The sequence below is a fragment of the Oncorhynchus tshawytscha genome, linkage group LG19 (assembly GCF_018296145.1).
Source record: "Oncorhynchus tshawytscha isolate Ot180627B linkage group LG19, Otsh_v2.0, whole genome shotgun sequence".
NCBI lineage: Eukaryota > Metazoa > Chordata > Actinopteri > Salmoniformes > Salmonidae > Oncorhynchus > Oncorhynchus tshawytscha.
In genome coordinates this window covers 7,727,797-7,749,953 of record NC_056447.1, presented here as the reverse complement: position 1 = coordinate 7,749,953, position 22,157 = coordinate 7,727,797, and the positions used below count along the sequence as shown (strand labels likewise).

At 40.2% G+C, this 22,157-nt stretch overlaps 1 protein-coding gene across 3 annotated transcripts; it reads left to right on the top strand.

The window, feature by feature from the left end:
• The first annotated feature begins 1,588 nt into the window (after positions 1-1,588).
• Positions 1,589-19,638, top strand: bbs4 (Bardet-Biedl syndrome 4). 3 transcript variants are annotated; one of them, XM_024378988.2, is made up of 16 exons: positions 1,589-2,049; positions 3,007-3,058; positions 4,401-4,480; positions 5,555-5,618; positions 5,751-5,862; positions 6,095-6,167; positions 6,318-6,371; positions 9,930-10,057; positions 13,113-13,167; positions 13,270-13,338; positions 13,462-13,614; positions 15,685-15,856; positions 16,359-16,428; positions 16,593-16,728; positions 18,683-18,752; positions 19,242-19,638. In XM_024378988.2, exons 1-16 carry the CDS (start codon positions 2,026-2,028, stop codon positions 19,388-19,390), a joined length of 1,461 nt encoding a protein of 486 aa, XP_024234756.2. In that variant the 5' UTR covers positions 1,589-2,025; the 3' UTR covers positions 19,391-19,638. The 3 variants fall into 3 exon arrangements, with proteins under 3 accessions (XP_024234756.2, XP_024234753.2, XP_024234754.2); XM_024378985.2 differs by having other exon boundaries at positions 18,683-18,872; positions 19,242-19,637; XM_024378986.2 differs by lacking the exon at positions 4,401-4,480 and having other exon boundaries at positions 18,683-18,872.
• Positions 19,639-22,157: the final 2,519 nt, after the last annotated feature.

Here is a 22,157-nt window from a genome sequence, read left to right as displayed (position 1 = left end):
GTGTGGTTGAGATTGCATCGTCTGTGGACCTATTTGGGTGGTAAGCAAATTGGAGTGGGTCTAGGGTGTCAGGTAGGGTGGAGGTGATATGGTCCTTGACTAGTCTCTCAAAGCACTTCATGATGACGGAAGTGATTGAATATGTCCGTAAACACACCAGCCAGCTGGTCTGCGCATGCTCTGAGGGCGCGGCTGGGGATGCAGTCTGGGCCTGCAGCCTTGCGAGGGTTAACACGTTTAAATGTTTTACTCACCTCGGCTGCAGTGAAGGAGATTCCGCATGTTTTGGTTCCTGAATTTGATGTGGAGATAAGTTGACTTACAGATAAAAATAATAATATTTTTTATTTTATTTAACCTTTATTTAACTAGGCAAGTCAGTTAAGAACAAATTCTTATTCACAATGATGAACTGATGAATCGTCAATATACTGAGTTGAACTGTTGGCGATAGTAGCTGCTCACACAGCCCTGTCCTCAAAAATTTGTGGGCAGAACTGAAAAAGCATGTGTGAGCAAGGATCCTAAAACCTGACAGTTACACCAGCTCTGTCAGGAGGAATGGGCCAAAATTCACCCAATTTATTGTGGGAAGCTTGTGGAAGGCTACCCAAAACATTTGACCCAAGTTAAACAATTTAAAGGCAATGCTACCAAATACTAATTGAGTGTATGTAAACTTCTGACCCACTGGGAATGTGATGAAAGAAATAAAAGCTGAAATAAGTAATTCTCTCTACTATGATTCTGACATTTCACATTCTTAAAATAAAGTGGTGATCCTAACTGACCTAAAACAGGGAATTTTTACGAGGATTAAATGTCAGGAATTGTGAAAACCTGAGTTTAAATGTATTTGGCTAAGGTGTATGTAAACTTCTGACTTCAACTGTATATGCCCTCCAAAGAAGGGTTTGTTAGAAGTTAGTAGGCCTCTTCCTTATTTTCTTTGTGTTTCTGCTGGTCAGAGGGAGAATGTGCTCTGTGTTAAACGAATGGGGGCAAGAAATTTGATTTTTTTTCTCTCTCAAGAAAAGGGTGCCATTGAAAGGAGTGATTACTGGGACACCAGTAAATGTAAAAGTTGACCAACTGAAGGGGAAGATTCCTGGTGTTTGTGATGCTCGTCGTTTGGTGCGACGCAGACAGGGTGGCGTGAATGGTGAAACAGAAGAGTCATTGTCTGTTCTTTTGAGATTTGATGTTGAGTCTTTGCCCGCCAAAGTGATGTTAAGATATTAAAGTTATCCTGTATGAGATTTTGTGCTGAATACCTAACGTTGTTACAGGTGTCAAGGTTATGGGCATGTGGAAGCAGTGTGTAGGAGGGAGGTTTCTAGGTGTGAGAAGTGTGCAGAAGGGCATGAGACAAAGGAATGTGTAGCATTGGGGAAAGTAGTTTGTTAATTGTAGGGGTGCCCATGGGGCTGGGGATCAGAAATGTCCCGTGCAAGAGAGGCAGGTTGAGGTTTTCCAGGTTAGTGCAGAAGTTGTCATATGCTGAGGTAGTGAAGAAAGTAGATGGGTCAAGGGGGAGGGTTCCTGAGAGGAGTGCTGTGAGTAGTAGATCTGTACCAGTACAGAGGGATTGGCCAACAAGTGATATATGTTTCAGTAAAATTTGATTTTTAGCATTTATAGAAATAGTTATCAACTGTACTGTAGGGATGGCACATAAATCGCAAAAAATGTAGGTTTTGGTGGCAGCTGCAGAGAGGTATTTGGGTGTGCGAAACTTGACATCAGAAGAGTTCCAGGGTTTGGTGGTGTCCCATCCGTTCAAGTTGTTGGCCTGAGGTAGGACTAAATAGATTAAAATAGTGGAGTAGGGTGGTGTTACATTTTATAATTTAAAAAATTGTGAGTGCAGTGTTAGATGGTAGGGTATTTGTTTGTTTATTTTTTCAACGAATGTATAAGGGAGATGTACTCCAGTCTAGTAGCTGGCGGTAATGCAACATTTTAATGGACGCCAACTGTCGTTAAACCTCATCAAAGAAGAAGAATCCGACCATAGAAGTAAACATGGCAGACGACAATCCCGTAGCGGTAAGCCATTTAATTATAACAATTTAACAAATTGCCATTGCACATTTGCATTTAGTTGTGTTATATGCAGCGTTTATTTAGCGAACAGAGCAGTATATCCATTATTTTAGCCTTAACTGATAGAAAGTTTGACTTGCCTTGCAAGATTTATAAAGGTGCGTGTTGTATCGAGAAGATGCGTCCTTCCTCGAGATACGTCCCCCTGCTCCCCATGTAGCCTCCAAAAATAACGATTTTCTGATAAATATTGTAGACTTAAATAACAAATGTACACTTATGTAATCTCAGCGTGTGCACCTCTTCTTTGTAGACGTAGTTCTCAATCACTCTGACTAAATAAAGGGTGCATAAATAAAATATGTAATGCATACTGATTTTATTTTAATCATCAGTTAGATTTGTTGAGGCTTGTACAGATTACTTTTAATTGATTGCATCTTATGCCGTGAAGCTCTATTTTGCTTTTCTGCTGCAACTAAACAACACTGCATGTCAGTCATGTCATGTGTCAATATGAATACTACTATAATTGCACTCAGGGTGAATTAACCCATATTGCACTTGTGTCATTGTGAAAGATGTATAAAGTAGCCTTGTGTCAGGAATACTGTAGTAAAAATATAGATTTACTCTGAGTCAAACAGTTGGCCTATGACTTTGTTTTGGATGTAATTTGGTTACTTTGACTGAAAGACACAGTTCCATTTCCTCCCCCCAGGACTGAGATGAGTTACAAGTGGCATGGGCCACAATATACTTTATTATTTTGTATTATCTACAGGTTAAAGGGACAGTTCACTCAAACTATCTTTTAATATGTTGTTCATTAGTCCACTGTTCATACAATCCCCCCAAAATGTGCATATCAAGTTATCAAGATAGAGAACTTTCAGTATAGAGCAAAAAATGTGATGATGATGTGTTTTGTAACGCATGGTTTGTGCGTGTCTTTCCCAGGATGTTCAACTGCCTCCAGCTTCTGAAATCAGGAAGCCTCGTCCTAAAAAAGGTTTGTTGTTCAAACCCATATTGAAGCCTCCTAGATTGACATTACTGACAAATATGCTAACTATTTTACACTGAGAGAGAAATGTACACCATTGGGCTTGAAAGTTGAACTATCTTACCAAGCATTCCAATTTCCCAGAGACATGTTCTTTGATGTAAACTGTTCTACAGTAGCCATTATCCCTTTATTTTCTGAAGTATGTAGGCCTACAGCTCTGATGTGAGCTGTAGCTGCCACTATTCAATTACACAGATTTTATTCAGGCTTTCCAATTTGCATTGCACTGAATACAAACATTACAGGTGACTACTTCATTGGTATATTTAATCCACACTGAAGGTTTAGTAAAGATATATATTGTTTGCATGGATTAGAAACACATGTTTTTGACGAGGTCTCTTTTTTGTCCACTGGGTGTCATTATTGAGCAGGTTCATTTCCCTTTGAAGAGGATTAGACCAAAATAGATCAGCTTTAGCTAAACCAGATTTGGTAGCTGCCTGGAAGGCAAGGCTGTGTTGGTCAATTCCCTTTGCTTCCTTAGTGCCTTTGATGTCCTGGAAATAACTTTTTAAACATACGTTATTTCCAATCAGAATCAACCTTTTATTTAGAGTTATGGTTGCTTAAAGGTCCAATGCAGCTGTTTTTATCTCAATATAAAATTATTTCTAGGTAACAATTATGTATCTTACTGTGGTTTTCAATTAAAATGGTCAAAAATGAATTAAAATAGCGTCTTAGCAAAGAGCAATTTCTCAAACAAGAATTTAGCTGAATGTTTGGGAGGAAATACAACATTCTCAATGGAATAACATTTTATACAATGAAGACAAACTGACATTAATGATCTTGGCAAGATCTGAGTCAGGAGGGAAAAACTGAAAACTAGCTGTTATTGGCAGCTAATTTACTGCCTGGCGATATCACCAGGCAGGCCAAAACTCCATCCTACCAAAACAGGCTGAAATTTCAGGCAGTCTTTTCAAACAGCTCTTACACTAAAAGGGCATTATCATTTTCACGATTTCAGTTTTATTCCATCTTCATAGTGTGAAAATATATATAAAACACAAGAAAATCTTATTTTTGACTGCATTGGGTCGTTAAGACAGTTGTTCATAGCTCCTGAGATATTTCTAAGTTATATTCTTCAAGAATCAATTGGTATATCATTAATTTAGTAATTATTGAATGGCAGTAACTATTGCAGATTGCACCTCTAAGCTATTTATAAGTCATATCATTTCAAATCAAGCAGCATATTTAATTAATTGAAATTACTAGAAATATGACATACTTTAGATAGGTCTGGGTTTTATCTGCCTTCATTTCTATTCAGCGCCTGAGCTCCCTATTTTGGAGAGAAGAAACTGGCTCATCCACCTTCACTACATCCGTAAAGACTATGAGACCTGTAAGGTAGGAGGACATCTGTTTGTTAGGTCTCTCTCTCTGAGAGAAAAAGTGTCATGTTAACAGTGTTTGGGAGCAGGGAACTACATATATTTAACCAGTAATTGAACTACATTTTGTAGTAGCTTGGTGGTAGTTTAACTAAATTCAGATATGGGTAGTGTTTTTAGTAGTTCATGACTTATACTGTAGCGAACTACTCACTAGTTATTTTGCAAAAATAAAATATGGATGAAGTAGGAAAGAATTTCCTTTTTTTTTTGACATCGGACTTTCCTAATTCTCACTTGAAACCGTGTTTGTGTTTAATAGGCTAAATTAAACATTCAGTTAACATCTGCCTCCAGAGGGATCTGTTCTTGCAATTTGTATTCTATGACATTCAGATTTAGTTATAATTTACTACGTAGTTTGGATGTAGTTTTTCGAAGTGTCTTTCAACGTTTCTTTAGTTAATTAAGTAACTTTATTTTTCTTAAAGGCCCAGTGCAGTCAAAAACGTGATTTTTCTGTGTGTTATATATATATTTCCACACTGAGGTTAGAATAATACTGTGAAATTGTAACAAAAAGTTTGATAATGCCATTTTAGTGTAAGAGCTGTTTGAAAATACCAACTTTTGGCCTTCCTGGTCACATCACCAGGTGGTAATAGACCAATAAGAAAGAGTTCTAAACTCTCTGCTGTTAACAGCTATTCAGTAATACTTTAATTACGTAATTTAATAGGATCTCTATGGTCAGACCACTCGCAGACAGTCCTAAGCAAAATTCTTGCTTGAGAATGCTAAGAAGCTATTTTCGTTTATTTTTGACCATTTTAATTGAAAACAATCACAAGGTACTTAATTGTTACATATACATTATTCGATATTGAGGTACAAATGGCTGCATTGGACCTTTAAGGTTAGCTACAGTCTAACTTAACTTCTTCCAGTGTGAAGTAATTGGTAGCTTGGTAAAGAATATTTTCACAGTAGCTTCCCCAACACTGCATATAAAGTGTCATTGTAAAACAATGGACAGGAACATGCATTCGTTGAAAGTGTATCATTTCATGCTGTCCTCTTTTTCATTCAGTCAATCATCAAAGAGCAGCTACAAGAAACCGGGGGGATGTGTGAATATGCCGTCTATGTACAAGGTATGGCGATTGTCTAGCAGAACAGAACCAGTTCAATCGTTACGAGTATATTACAATAGGTCAGGTGTAACTCTGACCAAATGTTAGATTCTCACAGCATGATGGGATGCCTGTCTGTCTCTCTCTGTTCAGCTTTAATCCTTCGCCTGGAAGGGAAAATCCAGCAGTCACTGGACCTGTTCCAGAGCTGTGCAATACTCAACCCTGGCAGCTCGGATAACCTCAAACAAGTGGCCAGATCCCTGTGAGGAGCACACTTTTCGAAAAATCAGGGCCTTTTTATAATTCAAGCTTCAAGGCTGTTTGCTAAGATATTTGCTACCTTTGCGTGTGTTGTGCCCATGCAAGTTATTTCTGAGTACAATTTTTTAACACTTATTGATCCATGGAAAATTGCTTACTTTCCTAAGTCTGAATCCCAGGTATGTACATATGATTTGGCAATTTAGACATTTTGTTCATTTTTGCTTTTCTAGATTTCTCCTTGGTAAGCATAAGGCTGCCATAGAGGTTTACAATGAGGCTTCACAGCTCAATGAGAAAGACTGGGTAAGTAACTTTGGCTTATAAATATACTACTTTGTGAAGAACAGTTAAAAAAAAAAATTCAAGTATGAAAAGTTTAATGTATTTATGATCCCCAGATAAGAAATATAGTTTACATTTTCAATGCCCGTTTTTCAACCTCTCTACTTGAAGGAGATCAGCCACAACTTAGGTGTGTGCTACATCTATACCAAAGACTTCAACCATGTAAGTTTTGTATCTTTTATTCCTTGAAAATACACTGAACAGAAATATAAACGCAACATGTAAAGTGTTGGTCCCATGTTTCATGAGCTGAAATAAAAGATCCCAGAAATGTTCCTCAGGCACAAAAATCTTATTTCTCTGAAACGTTTTGCACAAATTTGTGTACAAACCGGTTAGTGAGCATTTCTCCTTTGCCAAAATAATCTATCCACCTGACAGTTGTGGCATATCAAGAAGCTGATAAAACAGCATGATCATCAAATCTCTGAAACTGGAAACACTTATCTCCCTCACTAGCTTTAAGCACCAACTGTCAGAGCAGCTCACAGATTACTGCACCTGTACATAGCCCACCTATAATTTAGCCCAAACAACTACCTCTTTCCCAACTGTATTTAATTTTTATTTATTTATTTATTTTGCTCCTTTGCACCCCATTATTTTTATTTCTACTTTGCACATTCTTCCATTGCAAAACTACCATTCCAGTGTTTTACTTGCTATATTGTATTTACTTTGCCACCATGGCCTTTTTTGCCTTTACCTCCCTTCTCACCTCATTTGCTCACATTGTATATAGACTTGTTTATACTGTATTATTGACTGTATGTTTGTTTTACTCCATGTGTAACTCTGTGTCGTTGTATCTGTCGAACTGCTTTGCTTTATCTTGGCCAGGTCGCAATTGTAAATGAGAACTTGTTCTCAACTTGCCTACCTGGTTAAATAATGGTAAAATAAATAAATAAATAAAAAATTACACAGGTGCACCTTGTGCTGAGGACAATAAAAGGCCACTCTTTAAATGTGCAGTTTTGTGTCGCAACAAAATGCCACAGATGTCTCAAGTTTTGAGGGAGCAAGCAATTGGCATGCTGACTGCAGGAATGTCCACCAGAGCTGTTGCCAGAGAATTGAATGTTAATTTCTCTACCATAAGCTGCCTCCAACATAGTTTTAGAGAATTTGGCAATACGTCCAACTGGCTTCACAACCACAGACCATGTGTGTGGGTGAGCGGTTTGCTGATGTCAACATTGTGAACAGAGTGCCATATGGTGGCCGTGGGGTTATTGTATGGGCAGGCATTAGCTATGGACAACAAACCCAATTGCATTTTATCAATGGCAATTTGAATGCACAGAGATACCGTGACGAGATCCTGATGAGGCACGTTATTGTGCCATTCATCTGCAGCTTCAGCATGATCATGCATGGCCCCATGTCACAAGGATCTGTACACAATTCCTGGAAGCTGAAAAATGTCCCAGTTCTTCCATGGCCTGCATACTCACTAGCCATGTCACCGATTGAGGATGTTTGGGATGATCTGAATTAGAGGTCGACCGATTAATCGGAATGGCCGATTAATTTGGGCCGATTTCAAGTTTTCATAACAATCGCAAATCGGTATTTTTACACACCTTTATTTAACCAGGCAAGTCAGTTAAGAACACATTCTTATTTTCAATGACGGCCTAGGAACAGCAGGTTTACTGCCTGTTCAGGGGCAGAACGACAGATTTTTACCTTGTCAGCTCCGGGATTCAATCTTGCAACCTTACAATTAACTAGTCCAACGCTCTAACCACCTGCTTTACATTGCACTCCACGAGGAGCCTGCCTGTTACGCGAATGCAGTAAGAAGCAGTCGTAAGTTGCTAGCTAGCATTAAACTTATCTTATAAAAACAATCAATCAATCATAATCACTAGTTAACTACACATGGTTGATGATATTACTAGTTTATCTAGCGTGTCCCGCGTTGCATATAATCGATGCAACGCAGGGGGATGATTTAACAAAAGCGTATTTGCGAAAAAAGCACAATCGTTGCGCGACTGTACCTAACATATACACCAAGTCAATACACAGAAGTATATATTTTTAAACCTGCATATTTAGCTAAAAGAAATCCAGGTTAGCAGGCAATATTAATCAGGTGAAATTGTGTCACTTCTCTTGTGTTCATTGCACGCAGAGTCAGGGTATATGCAACAGTTTGGGCCGCCTGGCTCGTTGCAAACTAATTTGCCAGAATTTTACGTAATTATGACATAACATTGAAGGTTGTACAATGTAACAGCAATATTTAGACTTATGGATGCCACCCGTTAGATAAAATACCGAACAGTTCTGTATTTCACTGAAATAATAAACATTTTGTTTTCGAAATGATAGTTTCCGGATTCAACCATATTAATGACCAAAGGCTCGTATTTCTGTGTGTTATTATGTTATAATTAAGTCTATGATTTGATATTTGATAGAGCAGTCTGACTGAGAAATGGTAGGCAGCAGCAAGCTCGTAAGCATTCATTCAAACAGCACTTTCGTGCGTTTTGCCAGCAGCTCTTCACTGTGCTTCAAGCATTGAGCTGTTTATGACTTCAAGCCTATCAACTCCTGAGATTAGGCTGGTGTCACCGATGTGAAATGGCTAGCTAGTTAGCGGGGTGCGCGCTAATAGCGTTTCAATTGTCACTCGCTCTGAGACTTAGTAGTAGTTGTTCTCCTTGCTCTGCATGGGTAACGCTGCTTCGAGGGTGGCTGTTGTCAATGTGTTCCTGGTTCGAGCCCAGGTAGGGGCGAGGAGAGGGACGGAAGCTATACTGTTACACTGGCAATACTAAAGTGCCTATAAGAACATCCAATAGTCAAAGGTATATGAAATACAAATGGTATAGAGAAAAATAGTCCTATAAATACTATAACTACAACCTGAAACCTCTTACCTTGGAATATTGAAGTCTCATGTTAAAAGGAACCACCAACTTCCATATGTTCTCATGTTCTGAGCAAGGAACTTAAACGTTAGCTTTTTTACATGGCACATATTGCACTTTTACTTTCTTCTCCAACACTTTGTTTTTGCATTATTTAAACCAAATTGAACATGTTTCATTATTTATTTGAGGCTAAATAGATTTTTCTTGATGTATTATACTAAGTTAAAATAAGTGTTCATTCAGTATTGTTGTAATTGTCATTATTAAAAATAAATATAAAAAATTGGCCGGTATCGGCCAAATTTTTATATTTATTTTTTGGTCCTCCAATAATCGGTATCGGCGTTGAAAAATCATAATCTGTCGACCTCTAATCTGAATCAACGTGTACGACAGCTTGTTCCAGTTCCCGCCAATATCCAGGAACTTTGCACGGCCATTGAACAGGAGTGGGACAAAATTCCACAGGCCACAATCAACAGCCTGATCAACTCTATGAGAAGGAGATGTGTCGCGGTGCATGAGGAGAATGGTGGTCACATCAGATACTGACTGGTTTTCTGATGATCTCCTCTACCTTTTTTTTATGGTATCTGTGACCAACAGATACATATTTGAATTCCCAGTCATGTGAAATCTGTAGATTAGGGCCAAATGAAATGTATTTCAATGGATTGATTTTCTTATATGAACTGTAACTCAGTCAAATCTTTGAAATTGTTGCATGTTGCGTTTACATTTTTGTTCAGTGTAGTATTGTTAAAATGTTTCAAACACCAACATTGTAAATTAATGTAAGTAAAAGCTGTGTGCTTGTGTGTACTGCCAGGCAGAAGAGCAGTTGAACATCGCCCTGGAGTTGAGCAAGCACGACCTGACCTACATGATGCTGGGAAAGATTCACCTGCTGGAAGGGGACACTGATAAAGCCATCGACGTGTACAGAAGTGCTGTTGAGTGAGTATTATATTGAATTTAGCAGATGGAAAGCGACTTGTGTGTAGATTTTCCCATGAATGGTGGCCCCAGTGGGATTTGAACCCACAAACCTTGGAGTTGAAAGCACCATGCTCTACCAACTGAGTCACACAGGACCACTAAAGTCTGTGAGAGTGAGTGCGTTGGCATTTCCATGACTGTGATTGAGAATGGTTATTGCTCATCTGTTCCCTTTTTTTAATCTACCGTAAAACTGCAATTAAACGTAGTCTCAAATAGCTGCCTGTCCCTTTTAATAGCTCGGCACGGCACACATTTCAGCAAATAAATAAATGACGGTTCTAAATGAATTGTGTACAAGATTACCATGAATTGTTGTCAGTTTTTAACATTTGATTTGTTACATTAAATAAATCAGTAATGATTAAAAAATTAGGCCAATCATCCATTTTTATCACCAGTAAGAAACTGCTAGCCATTGACTGCTAACAGATGAGAACCGCTAGCTAACTGGCGAACACAAAAACAACAAAAGTGGCTGAAAAAGTACCCAATTGTCATACTTGAGTAAAAGTAAAGATACCTTCATAGAAAATGACTCAAGTGAAAGTCACCCAGTAAAATACTACTTGAGTAAAAGTCTAAAAGTATTTGGTTTGAAATATACAGTACTTAAGTATCAAAAGTAAATGGAATTGCTAAAATATACTCAAGTATTAAAAGTAAAATTCAAATTCCTTCAAACCAGACGGCATCATTTTCTTGTTTATTTGACTTTACAGATAGCCAGGGGAACACTCCGACATCATTTACAAATGAAGCATGTGTTTAGTGAGTAAGAGGCAGTAGGGATGATCGGGGATGTTCTCTTGATAAGTGTGAATTTGAAATTAAAATGAATCATGTGAGAAATGGTGGTGCAAACTTGGAGTCACACGGTGATATGGTTTGTGGTCCTTCCCACTATGACCCGGGAAACCACCCAGCGTTTAAAAAATGGTCATAATAAAAAATATATATACAGTCCATTCGGAAAGTATTCAGACCCCTTGACTTTTTCCACATCTTGATACTTTACAGCCTTATTTTAAAATGTATTAAATAGTTTTTCTCCCCTCGTCAATCTACTCACAATACCCCATAATGACAAGCAATAACGTTTTTTGTTTTTGTTAAAAAATAAACGGAAATATCACATTTTACGTAAGTATTTAGACCCTTTACTCTGTACTTTGTTGAAGCACCTTTGACAGTGATTACAGCGTCAAGTCTTTTTGGGTATGACACTACAAGCTTGGCACACCTGTGTTTGGGGAGTTTCTCCCATTCTTCTCTGCAGATCCTCTCAAGCTCTGTCGGGTTGGATGGGGAGCGTCTCTGCACAGCTATTTTCAGGTCTCTCCAGAGATGTTTGATCAGGTCCGGGCTTTGGCTGGGCCACTCAAGGACATTCAGAGACTTGTCCCGAAACCACTCCTGCATTGTCTGGCTGTGTGCTGAGGATTGTTGTCCTGTTGGAAGGTGAACCTTTGCCCCAGTCTGAGGTCCTGCGCGCTCTGGAGCAGGTTTTCATCAAGGATTTCTCTGTACTTAGCTATGTTCATCTTTCCCTCGATCCTGACTGGTCTCCCAGTCCCTGCCACTGAATAACATCTCCACAGCATGATGCTACTACCACCATGCTTCACCGTAGGGATGGGGCCAGGTTTCTTCCAGACGTGAAGCTTGAGTTCAATCTTGGTTTCATCAGTCTTCACCAATCAGGCCCGGTGGAGTGCTGCAGAGATGGTTGTCCGTCTGGAAGGTTGTCCCATCTCCACAGAGGAACTCTGGAGCAGACTTTTACCTTGTCAGCTCGGGGATTCGATCTTGCAACCTTTCGGTTACAAGTCCATCGCTCTAACAACTAGTTTTTGTGACAAAACTGTCGGGTTGAGTTGAACATGTGATGGAAACACATAGAATTTTACGTTTTTATTCGGTACAAAAACGACATTTTGTGAGCACTACGTCATCACTCACTCTTTTATCCACAGCAAGTCCGTTTGATGGAAACACACAACCAGTGGGAAAATGCACATATTTTCTTTATATGGATTTTAGAATATTCGCATGAAAATCTGTTGCCAAATGGATGGAAACCTTGTTAATGTGTGCAAATGATAACACATTAGTGCAGGAAATTAAGAACTGTATTTAAATGCTGGAATTGAATTCTGGAATTAAACAATTAACTACGCAAATGAGCAAAAGCTGTGTGCATTAAGGAAATGGATGCCTTGCTCAAATATTCTGAACAAAAATAGAAATGCAACATGTAAAGTGTTGGTCCCATGTTTCATCAGCTGAAATAAAAAGTCAAAGAAATGTTCCATATGCACAAAAAATGTATTTCTTTCATGTTGTGGACAAATTTGTTTACATCCCTGTTAGTGAGCATTTCTATTTTGCCAAGATAAGCCATACACCTGGCAGGTGTGGCATATCAAGAGATTTTGGCAGTACGTCCAACCGTCCTCTAAGCCAAGGACCTCCACATCGTCTGAGGAGTGGGGCTGCTGCTGAGGGGTATTTTTTTCTGTAATAAAGCCCTTTTGTGTGGTAAAAATATTTTGATTGGCTCCCCAGGCCCACCCTTGGCTGCGCCCCTGCCCAGTCAAGAGAATTCCATAGACTAGGGCCTAATGAAATGATGTATATTTTTTACAAGCCTCTCTGCCCGCTTAACCCAGAAGCCAGCCGCACCAATGTGTCAGAGGAAACACCATACACCTGGCAACCGTGTCAGCGTGCATTGCGCCCGGGCCCGCCACAGGAGTCATAGGTGCACGATGGGACAAGAACATCCCTGCCGACCAAACCCTCTCCTAATCCGGGAGACGCAGGGCCAATTGTCCGCTGCCCCATGGGTCTCCCGGTCGCGGCCGGCTGCGACAGAGCCCGGACTCAAACCAAGATCTCTAGCGGTACAGCTTAGCACTGCGATGCAGTGCCTTAGACCACTGTGCCGCTTTGGAGTTCCTACATCCTGGTTAAGTAAAGGTTGAGTAAATATAAAATCCTCTTATTTCAGGTTTTCTCCTGAAAACACAGATCTTCTCACCACTCTTGGCCTGCTATACATGCAAGTAAGTCGAGGCCTTTCAGTCCCTCCTAAGATCACACTCCAACCATGATATGACAACTCACGTTTGTGAGTTTGAAACTAAATCAGTCTATTTCCTCTCCAGCAAGGCAAATATCAGAAAGCCTTTGAACACCTTGGGAATGCCCTGACGTATGACCCCAACAACTTTAAGGTAGGGGAGGCCCTCCCTAATACTCCCTATCCTATTGGATGCTGTATTTGCAACTGACTTAAATATCAATGCTGTGTGTGTGTGTGTGTGTGTGTGTGTGTGTGTGTGTTTTACCCTCTTCAGGCCATCCTGGCAGCCGGCAGCATGATGCAGACGCATGGGGACTATGATGTTGCCATGAATAAGTACCGCGTGGCAGCTTATGCTGTACCTGAGAGCTCACCCCTCTGGAATAACATTGGCATGTGCTTCTTCGGAAACAAGAAATATGTGGCGGTAGGGAAATTCTAAGGGCGACAACCTCCAATTTGCCTGTTTCGCGTCATCTCGCCGACTCATTTCGAACTAGACTTCCCTCCGATCAATTGGCCAACCGATGCCACATTTTTAGTGTGATCCCAATATTTGATGTGCTGGAAAACAGCCATAATTCAGAATTTGACCCAGAGGGCTTTGTGTGTGTGTGTGTGTGTGTGTGTTTTGAGGTACCGTTACACATAACTAATATTTGTCTCTGTCAGTCCCATAATTATTATTTTTTTAAGAATGCGAAAATACAGTGCCTTGAGAAAGTATTCGGCCCCCTTGAACTTTGCGACCTTTTGCCACATTTCAGGCTTCAAACATAAAGATATAAAACTGTATCTTTTTGTGAAGAATCAACAACAAGTGGGACACAATCATGAAGTGGAACGACATTTATTGGATATTTCAAACTTTCTTAACAAATCAAAAACTGAAAAATTGGGCGTGCAAAATGATTCAGCCCCCTTAAGTTAATACTTTGTAGCGCCACCTTTTGCTGCGATTACAGCTGTAAGTCGCTTGGGGTATGTCTCTATCAGTTTTGTACATCGAGAGACTGACATTTTTTTCCCATTCCTCCTTGCAAAACAGCTCGAGCTCAGTGAGGTTGGATGGAGAGCATTTGTGAACAGCAGTTTTCAGTTCTTTCCACAGATTCTCGATTAGATTCAGGTCTGGACTTTGACTTGGCCATTCTAACACCTGGATATGTTTATTTTTGAACCATTCCATTGTAGATTTTGCTTTATGTTTTGGATCATTGTCTTGTTGGAAGACAAATCTCCGTCCCAGTCTCAGGTCTTTTGCAGACTCCATCAGGTTTTCTTCCAGAATGGTCCTGTATTTGGCTCCATCCAACTTCCCATCAATTTTAACCATCTTCCCTGTCCCTGCTGAAGAAAAGCAGGCCCAAACCATGATGCTGCCACCACCATGTTTGACAGTGGGGATGGTGTGTTCAGGGTGATGAGCTGTGTTGCTTTTACGCCAAACATAACATTTTGCATTGTTGCCAAAAAGTTCCATTTTGGTTTCATCTGACCAGAGCACCTTCTTCCACATGTTTGGTGTGTCTCCCAGGTGGCTTGTGGCAAACTTTAAACGACACTTTTTATGGATATCTTTAAGAAATGGCTTTCTTCTTGCCACTCTTCCATAAAGGCCAGATTTGTACAATATACGACTGATTGTTGTCCTATGGACAGAGTCTCCCACCTCAGCTGTAGATCTCTGCAGTTCATCCAGAGTGATCATGGGCCTCTTGGCTGCATCTCTGATCAGTCTTCTCCTTGTATGAGCTGAAAGTTTAGAGGGATGGCCAGGTCTTGGTAGATTTGCAGTGGTCTGATACTCCTTCCATTTCAATATTATCGCTTGCACAGTGCTCCTTGGGATGTTTAAAGCTTGGGAAATCTTTTTGTATCCAAATCCGGCTTTAAAGTTCTTCACAACAGTATCTCGGACCTGCCTGGTGTGTTCCTTGTTCTTCATGATGCTCTCTGCGCTTTTAACGGACCTCAGAGACTATCACAGTGCAGGTGCATTTATACGGAGACTTGATTACACACAGGTGGATTGTATTTATCATCATTAGTCATTTAGGTCAACATTGGATCATTCAGAGATCCTCACTGAACTTCTGGAGAGTTTGCTGCACTGAAAGTAAAGGGGCTGAATAATTTTGCACGCCCAATTTTTCAGTTTTTGATTTGTTAAAAAAGTTTGAAATATCCAATAAATGTCGTTCCACTTCATGATTGTGTCCCACTTGTTGTTGATTCTTCACAAAAAAATACAGTTTTATATCTTTGTTTGAAGCCTGAAATGTGGCAAAAGGTCGCAAAGTTCAAGGGGGCCGAATACTTTCGCAAGGCACTGTACCTAACATCTACGAATACGTACCACATAGAAATGCATTTGTGAAACTACGACCACTACAAATCTAAACCATTCACTATGTGTTATTGCCATTGACATAACCAGCTACTGGGTATACAGGCTTTCTCTAGCCTTTTATCATCTATCCCTCCACATCCTCAGGCCATCAGCTGTCTGAAGAGGGCCAACTACCTGTCTCCGTTTGACTGGAAAATCCTGTACAACCTGGGCCTGGTGCATCTCACCATGCAACAGTATGCCTCAGCCTTCCACTTCCTCAGTGCTGCCGTCAACCTGCAGCCAAAGATGGCAGAGCTCTATATGCTGCTGGCAGGTACAGGAGAACTAATTGCAAAAGTACCGTGGCACCAAGGGGCAAAGTAGCTTGTAAAATGTAGTAACCTACTTTGCCCCTTAGTGCCACCATACAGGGATGATGTTTTGTATGCTCCCCTGGGCATTTTCAGTGATACTATAGTTTCACAAATGTACCTCGTGTTTTTCCTTATGGCTGCCATCTCCACTTCAATGTCTTTCAACACATACCTTTTTTTTGCCTGTTTCACTCGTTTCTTGGCTTCTATCTATATATATATATATTTTTTTTTTTTAAATCTGGCCTGTTAATCCCAGATTGTAGTTTTAACCTTGTTGATTTGGCATCAAGCAGGCACTGCCCGATGTGTTTCTTCTAATTTCCCCCAAGTGCATTTGAGTGTCCATTCCAACTTATTGAATTTCTTGTGGACAAGTACTTTCTTGTGGTTTAAAGCAATGTCTAAATTCTAACGTGTGATCATGGCTTATTGGTCATTTTTTTTTAAATGTTCTTTCAGTTGCACTTACTAATATGGATGACGGGGAGAATGCCAAGCGATCATACGAGCAAGCAGTGTTGTTGGATGAGTAAGAATTTTACCTGAATTCATTTATTTGTATTTTTATCAATGGCGGGATGGGTGGAGGGGGTATCATCCTCAATCCTACATTTTCAGGCCTTTTTAATATTACAGTCTATTGTCTAATAGTTCTTAAACCCATGTATACTGTTCTGTGCCTATCTTTCACAGCTGTAACCCCTTGATCAATCTGAATTTCGCAGTCCTGTTGTACAATCAAGGAGACAAAAAAGGAGCCACAGATCAGTACCTGGAGATGGAGAGTAAAGTGATGGAAAGCAGCCATAATGCAGAATTTGACCCAGAGGTGTGTGTATGTGTGTGAACGTGCATGCATACCTGTCTGTGTTTTTGAGGTACCATTACTCACAGACTCTTTAAAAGGGGCAATCCGCAATTGCTAAATACATTTTTGGATTTATAAATGAGTGATATACTGTATACTCATTGATTCTTGAAGAATATAACTTATACATGCCTCAGAAGCAGGGGTGAAAGTAGATATAGGATTGTTCTCAAAAATGCATACTACTCTGCTCTGAGCACGCAAATTGGAGCACGGGAGGGTTGGAGTATGAGTCTAAATCAAAGTACACGAAACAGAGCATGGAGGGCACTTCTCGGATGTGTCCTCCGTTTGTACATATTTAAAGCATGGATCGACGCAAGCTTCAATAGAAAGTTTTCACATAAATATGTTGAACCATGCAGAAAATAGCGCCACATTTCTTGAAATCAATGGTGGCCATTATTTTAGCTGACGCGAGAGAAAATAATCCCAGACATCGGAATAAAATGTTGCCCATTCACATCTCATATGTTGCCTGACTACAATATTTTATCTTTATACGTTAATAAATACATACTGTGTTAATGTTGGCTTGTTTACCTGCCTACAATACCCACTGTAGCGAAGACCCCAATCTCATAGTAAATCAATAGGGCTATCTGGTTAGCTACTACTGTTAAGCTATCTAGATACACACACATAACTGGCAGCTAGCTACCTACGAATAATTTAAATCTACCTGGCATAACATTGGTGTTAGGTAACTTTTGCCTGTTAAACTGTTTAGAAACTGTGTAGATAGCTGATAGTTATGAAGTAAAATGTTTGCTTTGTGTATATCTTGTTTTGTCTATTGCCATTGTCCTGGCTGGAAGAAGGTTGAGTGAATGGGTATGCCCATAGTAAGTCAATAGGGATAACTGGCTAGCTACTGTTAGCTAGCTAGATAGCCACGAAGAATTGGCTGCCAACTAGTAGCTACCCACGAATAATTGACAACTACCTTCGTTTTAGGTCATTTTTGCCTGTTTAACTAGCTGGCTAGCGAGATTATTACGGTTCACATATAGCTAGCTGATAATAATGAAGTAAAACGTTTGCTTTGTGTATCTTGTTTCGTCTCTATTGTTACCATTTGTCCTGGCTGGATGAAAGTTCAGTGAATGGGGAGGTGAGGTAATACCATATTGGGAGTGCAAGTGCAGCTGAAATGTAATGTTTTATGCGTTCTCTACACTCTCTTCCTCACAAGAACGTCCTCTGAGAATGCACTCGGGCATGAGTGTGGAGCACGGTAGTATGCTTATTGAGAAAAGACCCATAGTTTCTTCCCGGTACACCTAAGAGTAAAGACCATGTCATTTAACTGTGAAAATGTTTGACCTTTTAATGTGGCATGATGTTTTCATCTGATTGTCAAACAAATCACTTCATAAAGGAGGCTACCTGCCCATGTTTGTCCACTTTTAAAATAATTCCAGCATCTACAACAGTGCAATGTGCACACGCCATTTGATGAATGGAAAAAGACGCCTATTAAAACACCAAAAAGGGTAATGACATTGATTGATGAGTCCACTGTGATAGGTTCATGTTTTACCAGTAAGGCATATCCCAATATTTCTTTACCTTCCAGTCTTACTTTCACCCCTGCTCATGAGCTTAGTTCAACTGTTGTACACCATTAAAACCCAAAACATAAAATTGTTTTACCACAAACATTGTAAATGTAAACAAACACTATAGCTTTAAAAATATGAATAATTGCTTTATCTTGGAATGTCAGTCCTTGCATAAATAGCGCTATAAATTTACCAAAACTGAGGCGGGGTGCCATTTTGTTATTGTTTCAACTGTGTATGTTCTCCATGTTCTGATACTGAAGCAGGGCTCCTTTCTTGAACACTTCAAGCTGGCTCCCAGTCTAACACATATCCCTAATGTTGAGCGGTCTGTACCCTTTTTGTCCCAGCTCATTGAGATGGCCCAGAAGTTGGCATCTGCTCTCCAGGTGGGAGAGACCTCGGTGTGGACCAAGCCAGGTAAGGACTCCAAAGTCAGTCAGCGCTCCAAGACCACGTCCCTGCAGCCCCTGGGCACCAACCAGGCCCTTGGGCAGGCCATGTCTTCAGCTGCCAGCAAAAGCATCCAGCTAGCTGCAGGTGTGTGTGTCAGTGAAAGCGGAGGTCAAATTTAGAGATGGACGCCATGTTGCTGCCTCTTGAGTGTTTTCGTTCACCCATTCATTTATAATAAGTCTTTGGATTTTAGTTGTAATTCCAGATCATCTTTCTCTAGAGTTCTGCAGTAGGCTGGTCTGGATCAACCATATCCAGACACCAAACCTTACTTGATTTTTTTGGCACCTTTGATAAGCACAGATTGCATATGATCCTACGTTTTTTAAACGGTTGTCCACCACTGCACAAAGTGACATGAAGTAGAACGTTTTTAGTTTCCATGTAATACGATTCCACGGGAATGCGTGTCAGATGTTGTATCAGTAAAATATCCTTTATCTCATCCCTAAGGCTCTAAGGCTCCACCCAAGTCCACCTCCACACCGCTAGATGAAGAGCATGATGTGGAGAATGCCCCTTCCCCTCCCCTAGGGGACCCTGAGTCAGAGGATCCCAAAGCCAAAGAGAAGAAGAGCAAGTCTAAACCTGTGGCTGAGTAGGGTCCATGATCCACTGCTATGTGAAGCGAAGCAGTGTATAGTTGAATAGCACATTACAGTTGAATAGTATGTACTGTATTGGGGTTGGATTGTTAATTGCATGTTTAAAATGTTTTGAATAAAAGTAGGGGGAGACGTTACAGTGCATACAGAAAGTATTCAGACCCCTTGACTTTTTCCACATTTTGTTAGGTTACAGCCTTATTCTAAAATGTATTAAATTGTTTTTTCCCTCATCAATCTACACACAATACCCCATAATGACAAAGCAAAAACAGTTTTTATTTTATTTTAGCAAATCTATTACAAATAAAAAACTGATACCACATTTACATAGATATTCAGACCCTTTACTCAGTACTTTGTTGAAGCACCTTTGGCAGCAATTACAACCTCGAGTCTTCTTGGGTATGACACTACAAGCTTGGCACACCTGTATTTGGGGAGTTTCTCCTAATCTTCTCTGCAGATCCTCTCAAGCTGTCAGGTTGGATGGGGAGCGTCGCTACACACATATTTTCCAGGTCTCTCCAGAGATTTTCAATCAAGTGTAAGTTCGGGCTCTGTCCTTGAGTGGCCCAGCCATTCAGAGACTTATCCCGAAGCCATTCCTGCATTGTTTTGGCTATGTGCTTAGGGTCGTTGTCCTGTTGGAAGGTGAACCTTTGCCCCAGTCTGAGGTCCTGAACGCTCTGAAGGAGGTTTTCACCAAGGATCTCTCTGTACTTTGCTCCGTTCATCTTTCCCTCGATCCTGACTAATCTCCCAGTCCCTGCCGCTGAAAAACATCCCCACAGCATGATGCTGCCACCACCATGCTTCACCGTAGGGATGGTGCCACCTTTCCTCCAGATGTGATGCTTGGCATTCAGGCATTTCATCAGACCAGAGAATCTTGTTTTTCATGGTCTGAGAGTCTTTTGGTGCCTTTTGGTAAACTCCAAGTGGGCTGTCATGTGCAGTTTACTGAGGAGTGGCTTCCATCTGGCCACTTTACCATAAAGGCCTGATTGGTGGAGTGATTCAGATGGCTGTCCTTCTGGAAGGTTCTCCCATCCCCACAGAGCAACTCTGGAGCTCTGTCAGAGTGACCATCTGGTTCTTGGTCACGTCCCTGACCAAGACCCATCTCGCACGATTGCTCAGTTTGGCAGACAGATTTAGGAAGAGTCTTTGGTTCAAAACTTCTTCCATTTAAGAATGTGGAGGACACTGTGTTCTTGGGGACATTCAATGCTGCAGAAATGTTTTGTGCCTCGACACAATCCTGTCTCTGAGCTCTACAGATAACTCCTTCGACATCATGGCTTGGTTTCTGCTCTGACATGCACTGTCGACAGTGGGACCTTATATAGACAGGTGTGTGCCTTTCCAAATCATGTCCAATCAATTGAATTGACCACAGGTGGACTCCAAGTTGTAGAGACGTCTCAAGAATGATCAATGGAAACAGGATGCACCTGAGCTCAGTTTCGAGTCTCAAGCAAAGGGTCTGAATACTTATGTAAATAAGGTATTTTTAATACATTTGAAAACCTTTCTAAAAAAGTGTTTTCGCTTTGTCATTATGGGGTATTATGTGTAAATTGTTAAGGAAAGAAATGTATTCATTAAGGCTGTAATGTAACAAAATGTGGAAAAAGTCAAGGGGTCTGAATACTTTCCGAATGCCTTGTATGTAAAGGGATATTCCGCTTATATCACGGTTTGGCACAGAAAACAATAATACACAAAGTACAATTTAAATGCCGTTTACATCTGCTGAAGTAGCAAACTAACTACACTCTTTTTATGTAGCCTACTGATATGGAGAGGTATTTTCTGGCGGAGCTACAAAGTGTAACTCTGGAGGATGTTGCAACTGAATGGTTAATCAAATGTATGCCCACCTATCAAGCACCCTTCAGCCAATCAGAATCGAATGTTCAACAAAACCGTGGTATAAAAAATTATAAACTCTTAGTGTTACTAACTTGAGTGTTGTGTCATCCTCTCCCTGTCAAGATGGAAGGCCTTTCATAAGAAAAATTGCTTTTGGAAAGCCAACATGATGTGGTCCAAATACCCTAAAACTTAAATTAATAGTCTGGGTGTTTATTTGCTTCAATCACTGAACATAACCGGCGCTTATTAGAGACAGGCTCCTATTTGAGCCAGGTGTCTATATCCTTAATGCACACAGGTTTTCCTCAAAATGTTGAAAAGACTAGCACACTGTTTATGACCAGTACAAACATAACAAATTCATCACAGATCAGACTTGCAAAGACGAGGTTGCCTGTCATACATCCCCAATGTCATGCATCAGCACCAACATGATCTTACCAGATAGAATTCAGTAATCAACGATTGTTCAGGTCCCCGGGACATCAGGAGATGCCTTCCATTCCATCCACTAGGCACAACTTAACCATCAAGTTTTTGTTGCTTTTAAAGAATATATATTTTCTGTTTTAACAACCTTAATCCTTACCTACTTTCACTTCACCCATAGACGTTTATCCCTCCTGGACAAACGTTGAATACTGAAGTGAGACCGTGAGATCTTGCTAGTTGAGCCAACCATGTCAAACCAGACTGCTGTTTCACCCATGGCAATAATGTTGCTCTCCTTTCTCTTCTATTGCCTAATCTTTACGGTACTTACTGAAGTTCACTCGTAAACATTTTAAAAAATTTGAAACAGGCGTTTATTTGCTTAAATGTGTGCCGATGCGCAGCTAATAAAAGGGACAGGCAGCTATTTGAGATTGTGTGCATTTAATTG